A 6,736-nucleotide genomic window follows, 5' to 3' on the forward strand; every position below is an offset into this window, starting at 1 on the left:
CCTCCTGATATCTAGCCTAAATCTACCCTCTACCAGCTTGTGACCGTTATTCCTGGTAACTCCTGGCAGTGCTCGGGGGAACAGGGACTTCCCCAATGCCTGCTGATCCCCCCTGACTAGTTTGTAACAGGCCACTAGATCCCCCCTCAGCCTTCTCTTCTGGAGGCTGAACAGGTTCAGGTCCCGTAGCCTCTCCTCATATGCCGGTTAATAAAGTGCCAGGTAACACAGCTTTTACTGTACATCTTCTCAGTGCTTTCTACTGGCTAGGCTTGGCAGTTCCCTGCTTTGGGTGCTGGTTTTTGAGGATTCAGCTCCAGGTGCCTAATTCCTCCATGCGCTGAATAAAGAAGCTTAGGTACTTAACTCAGAGAGGTGACAGGGAACTGAAACTTGGGTACTGTCAGGTTTGGGGGTCAAAGGAACCCTGAGGAAATAGAGTTCTTTCATTTCCATGAACTAGATGAGATGTAGTTACTATAATTAATAATGAATTATAAAAATTAAATCTCACAAAAGATTAGCAGACACAGTCTAACTCCTCGCATAACTACCTGGAAAAAAGAACTGACAGAAGCTATATGGTACTACAGCATAGTCCCTGATATATACTCTGTGAAAGTGGTTCGTAGACCTTTGTCAACCTTTGTAGACTTAAGGCACCGCTCTTGTTAGCTCTTAGTTTTCAATTAATGTTTGCCTCGGGAAAGATAATAAAACAACTTTTCTGTTGCAAAGAACTCAGAAAGACCACAACAGGTCAAAACGTTTTTAACACTATGGATTCCTATTTGAAATCTCTGGGTTTATCTTGTGAAACATGTTTGCACAACTGTGAAAGTGCTAATGTTGGGGGCACCCTTGAAAGGACCTCAAGGCACCTCAGGGGGCCAAAGACCCCAGTAAAGAATCACTCCTCTAAGATCTATGCAATGTGTCCTGCTAAATCCAACTGGCTGATTGTAACAATACTTTATGATGCCAAGATAAAAAAAGCAGTAGATAATTCTTCCATTAATTAAACACTATTTCACCATTGTAATAATATCTTTGAAAGAACACAAGTTTGATGGTGATGTTGAAAATCTTATTTTACTTACCAGGTCACAGTCTCCAAGATCTAACTTCTCTAAGGTAGAATTGACTTGCAGCATTGAAGCAAAGTACATTCCACCTTTGTTTCTGATTTTGTTGCCCGTCATTCTCAGATATAGGAGTGCTTCATTCCTCTAAGCAAGAAAATTAAAAGGATCTTCCTCAAATCCTCCAAATGTGATGCTACTTTTTACCTGGGATTCATGAATGGATGCCATTTTCTGCAAGGAACAGTTCTAATGGATTACGCTAGCTAAACAGCTGGCTGGATCTTTCCTGAGAGCACTCCAAAGTATAAGAATTTGGAGCATACGAAAATTCTAAATTATTTAAGGGTCTCTGCGTTTCCAGTGTAAGCTCCTAATTTCCATAGGCATATTAAACCCCAGGCTGGCAATTATGTCTAAGCTGAGGGCCCAATTGACACAAATAATAAACAATTACAAGTAGAGGTGCGCTGATACATTGGTCCAATATCAGATCGGCACTGATATAAAGAAAATTGATTGTATTGGAAATAGGCCTGATGTGGCCGATAATTTGACCGATAAATGCCCGTTCATGTGTGCAGCCACAGCGCAGCATGCAGGCAGCGAGAAACACAGCCTGGCAGCTTGGAGAGCTGCATGCAGCTGGTAAGTCTGTCGTGGTAGAAAGGAGGGGGAGAGGGAAGAAGCATGGGGGGGGCAAATCAAGGCCTCCATGGTGAGGGAGGGAGTGGGGCAGAGGCTGGGGCAGGCACCACCCAGCCAGGGCAGGGCACGGGATGGAGCAGCGGCTCATCCAAGAGCCATGGGGTAGTGGGAGCAGCTTCTGCCACTGCACGCACCTGGGGGCTGCGATCGGGACAGGCGGTGGCGCTGGAAAGGGGCTACAAGGGGGCTATGGCAAAATCTGGGATGGCTGCGCCCCCCCCCATAACCCCACTCCCAGCACTACCACCCACCCACCCCAAACGCAGCTCCAGCCCAACAGTTCTCCACCCCACCTCTCCCCCCAACATGCCAGGAAGAGGCCAGCACAGCCCTGGCCACATCTGCAGTCTCCGCCACCCCCTCCCCCTCATGCAGATCCGGGGGCACACACCCCTCCCATGCCCTCCTGGGGTGCAGGCAGCGGTGGGAGCCACCCCTCCGGACAAGCCATGGCTCCATCCAGTGCCCCGCCCCAGCTGAGCAGCACCTGCCCCAGCCCTATTCCTTCCCTTACCGCAGGGACCTTGGTATCCCACCCCACACCCTTTCCTTCCCCCCATTCCTTTCAGCACAACAGAGTTATCAGCTGCACGCAGCTGTATTGGAAATCAGATCAGCATCGGCCAATATGCCTTTTTAAAAATTGGTTATTAGTATCGGCCCCCAAAATCTCTAGTGGTGCACCCCTAATTACAACTGTATACAAATTGGGTGCTTTAGTTTTAAGCACATCAAAAACAAAAAGCGCATCAAAAACAAAATAAACCTTATATTACTTATGCATTACTGTACTAGAACTGCACAGTTCTATTTAAGTCATTTGGATCAATTTTTTCCAGAAGTCTCCAATACTATTCACGATGAGGCACAAAGGACTCGACTCCAGTTGGGCTAGTATGGCAGCAAGTGTGTTGGGCAGGGAAGGAAAAATCTGTAAGTCAGCGAGCACCCTCCAGATTAGAAAGCCAGAGCTAATGGTGAACCAGCTGCATATCAGAGATAAGGATGAGACCTTTTTTAAGAGCCAAATCATTTTTGGAATGTTAAATCTTGTCTAATTGACACCCTGGGTACACTGAAGAAGTACAGGAAACAAAGGCGTTTCCCTACATTTCTAGCTTTTTGCCTAGAAACACCTCCTCCATAGAAGTCTGACACACAGACAGGTTCAGGGGGAAGAAGGAACAGATTTATGGTGCATCAACACTGAGCTTTGTGATTTCAGCAGGAAGGAAATTTGATAAGAACTTTAATGCCACGTACTCCTTACTCTTTAAGTGCAGAATTATCGGTACTCCCCTAACAAAATCCACCGGGTTGCCCATGGATGCTGTCCTAATCACCTGATGAAGGATGTTAGGAAATCAGCTGGTTAACTGGTCAGTAATAAACTGATATTTGTCAAGCAGCAATCCAGAGGCAAACTGTTCCAGAACTGATTTAAGTCAATTAACTGATCCTTATCTCTCACAGCATCTGTTATCTCACACATTTGTGCCAACATGTAATATTTTTTTATTGAGAAAACTAGAATCTACAGTTCACTCATAGACCCTTTGTGACATGATTAGACACAGGCCCATAGGAATACTCATTTGCAGATAGTTAAAATCTTTGCAGGATGGGGATCTTTGATGCCAAATTAAGACTGATCCCAAGTCTCATGGACAAAAACTTCTTGTCGACTTCCTTGGCCACTTCAGCATCAGCAAGATCAAGCCTATTTACAGAGCACAAGTTTGGGGTTTTTTTCATTCCTCAGGGCCCTTGTAATCACTCAGAACAGAGAGGTGGTAAGCCATGTTAGTCTGAAGTCAGGCAGAAAGTAGGGCAGTGGGGCACCTTAAAGAATAACTGATTCAGAGAAGCATAAGCTTCTGTAGGCAACAGCCTGTTTCATCAGCCTCTCCAAAGCAGTGATGCACCCTCATTTCAGGGATTTGGTGTGTGCAGACCTGAAGTGAACAGGACATGCTTCTCAACAGCAATCCCAGGCTTCTCCCAGTGAAGCACCATAGACATGCCCTTAGTGTTGTCTAGCAGAAAATACAATAGCAAGCCAGATGCTGTTGCAAAGCTGCTGCCTTCACAGAGTACTTACATGTAGTGCTTTGGCTATCAGCTCTGCTCCACTGGTACCAATCTCATTAAACATTAGATTGAGATAGCGCAGGGATGAATTTTTCTAGAAGCAAACAAGAAGAAAAAACTGAACACAAAAATTCATTTTGCACACCTTTTCTCATGAGCTGTGCACGGCCTGGTCTGGTAGGAGTCCCCTGAAAATGCTAACAGGCCCTGTAGAGCAGCAGCAAAATGCCTAGTTTTTGGTTCCTGACTTACACTTAGGTGCGAGTCAGGCACCAATCTGCTCAGCACTGTGAAGATTAGAAGTTCTGGGCATGCATAAAAGCAGATCTTTAGGTGTCTAGTGAACTTTACTGGCAAGAACTTAGGTGCCTAGGAACCACCAGGGTTAAGCAGAAATGGAGCAAGGCTCTGAGGATCAGTGTTCTGCACTTGGGTACTTGGAGTGACAGTTAAATAACACTTAGTCACCTAACTTTTTTGTGGATCTAGATATAGTTGCTTAATTCAGGGCCATGAATTCCACTAGATAGCAAGATGATGCACTACTCAGCACTGCAATGCCCAAGTCCTTTTGCAGACCTAATTCTAAGGCTACAAACTGTCTTTGTCCATTTCTATTAGCCTTTCCTCATGATGCATGATATGTTACCAAAATATTGTACAGGTGCCTTTTTTGCAATCTGTACTTTATAAACCAGACACAGAGACAACAGCAACAATTCTAGGGTGAATACAACCTTGTATTCTAGTTTGATTGATCTGAATTTGAACAAACAAGGACTTTTGACAAAACACTGCATTCTGTTGCTGATTCACTGCAGGTAAGTGTTACCATAGTCCATGGGTGGGTAATTCTTTAGGCTGGAGGGCCACTTAATGAGTTTTGGAGAGCTGTTGAGGTCCAGGGGGAGAGGTAAAGTGGGAAAGGTAAGGAGATGCTAATTGATTGTATTCAGCCCACTGGCCAGTGCTGTGAGCCTGAGGGAGGGCTGCGCCCCATGCAGCTCCACTCAGTTGCAGCCAGGACAAGGCTGGGTAGTACAGACTCCGCCACCCTCCCCACATCCATTCCTCCCCAGCCTGGTTTCCTGTTGATGCTGTGGCCACCAGCAGATAGGCCTGCACAGGATAGGGTGCGATGCAGTGTGCCAAGTAGCCATCCTGCACACCTGTCTGCTGCAATGAGCTGCTGCCACTGTGCCACACCAGGAAATTCAGGCACAGCTGCCCCAGGCTGAGTCCCCGCTGCAGTCAGCATGGACTCAACTCCCAGTGGCACTGTGACAGCAGTGACTTATTATTGTGGGCTGGGGGGATGGCTACTTGGCACACTGCATTGTACTCTGTCCATGCAGACCCGTCTGCCATCATGCCAGGCCTGCGCAGTGCCAACAAGAAGTTGGGAAGGGGACAGCAGGGAGGGCAGAAGAATCTGCACGCTGTGCAGTCCAGCCCTGGCTGAGGCAGTGAGGAGCACATCCCTCCCTCCTCAAGCTCCTGGCAGAGGCCAGTGGGCCAGACAGGATCAACTCACAGGCCAGGCAGGGCTCATGGAATGTGTTTTGCCCACCCACACCATAGCCAATGAAACCACAAACTTTAGGGAAACATCAAGTTTAATTTTGGCATAGAGTAAAATACCTGAAGAAATTCTGCAATATGCTTTGCTCCAACATCAGTTAATACATTATATCTAAGGTCTAGCCCTGAAAGACAAAAAATACAGGAACAAATGTGACCATCTAATAATACTTATCAATATCTGATTGATCTCCAGAGGAAAAGAATGAACAACAAACCACAGCTGAAAAACTGTTCCTTGTTTCAAACTTAGAATACTAAAGATGTATTTTAGTATGACAAAGCAAACCTGTGATAAAGATGTTCTTGGGTAACATGCAGACAAGCACATAAAGATCTTCATCTGTAATTTTCTGTACAGGCACTAAGCGGTTATTTCCAGCTATTTTTAATGTGAACACTTTTGTCAACCTGTAATAATGCAAAAATACAACAGAAGAAAGAGAAAACTCCTTAGTTTTATACATATGAAGAAAAAGAGATCTAATCGTGTCTGCTGTTATTTTTTATTGAGATTGTGACATCTGGATCACTCAGTAGGCAATGCAAATTCTTGGCTGTCCATTGTGGTAGTCAGGACACAATGTATTGCCACAAAGCCATAGTGAGTTTGGCATAGAGGACGATCATTCTGGAAGGATCTTTCCATCCATTCATTCCATTATTTTTAGTCCCTTTCCTTTGCTTACTCCATCCCCGCAATAACTGAAGGGAACAAAACCAATTCTCTCTTTCCATTTGCTCTCATGTTCCCTCAGGATTGCTACCTATAACAAGGTGGACATTCTGTCTAAAGGTAACTGTGTCATGCCTGGTCACATCCTTAGAGAAAGCCCAAGAACGGGCCATAGTTTGGTGGTTAATTCAGCACCAGGCTTGAAAGACAACTCAGAGAAGTGCTACCAGCTGACAACTAATTAGGTGCAGCTGATCCTGTTTAGATGCATTCTCTGGCAAGGGTGAAAGAGAACAAGTAGTTTGTGCTGACCAGAAGCTAGGGTAGCCTACTCTACAGGAAACAGAGACATTACCTCATCTGTGTTGCACTTCTTGACTTGACTGCTTGTAAAGCTGTCTGGCAAGAATATACTGCTAGAGGCTTTTGTCAAGCTGATGTCAATATGAGTTAAACCAGAACCCCTGCAATAGTATGAGGGGTTGATTTATGTTTAAATCATAGACTCCAGTGAAATTTCTCATCATTCCATTCCTGGTCCTGTTACACAGCCCAAGGCTTTCAGAAGCATTTGAAATATGCACTTTGTTACTTCCTT

At 45.2% G+C, this 6,736-nt stretch overlaps 1 protein-coding gene across 3 annotated transcripts in view; it reads right to left on the reverse strand.

Moving 5' to 3' along the window:
- LRRC34 (leucine rich repeat containing 34) overlaps positions 1–6,736 on the reverse strand; it is a 30,655-nt gene that overhangs the window by 17,259 nt on the left and 6,660 nt on the right. For 2 of the 3 annotated variants that reach the window (XM_019503269.1, XM_019503268.1), the window contains 4 exons: positions 5,752–5,873; positions 5,523–5,587; positions 3,892–3,975; positions 1,101–1,229 (listed from right to left, as the gene is read on the reverse strand). In XM_019503269.1, coding sequence (XP_019358814.1) covers positions 1,101–1,229; positions 3,892–3,975; positions 5,523–5,587; positions 5,752–5,873 — 400 coding nt within the window. The remainder of the gene's footprint in view (positions 1–1,100; positions 1,230–3,891; positions 3,976–5,522; positions 5,588–5,751; positions 5,874–6,736) is intronic. The other variant, XM_019503270.1, reaches the window with a different exon arrangement.

The sequence above is a fragment of the Gavialis gangeticus genome, unplaced genomic scaffold (genome assembly GCF_001723915.1).
Source record: "Gavialis gangeticus isolate Ggan-Ray unplaced genomic scaffold, GavGan_comp1, whole genome shotgun sequence".
NCBI classification, from domain to species: domain Eukaryota; kingdom Metazoa; phylum Chordata; order Crocodylia; family Gavialidae; genus Gavialis; species Gavialis gangeticus.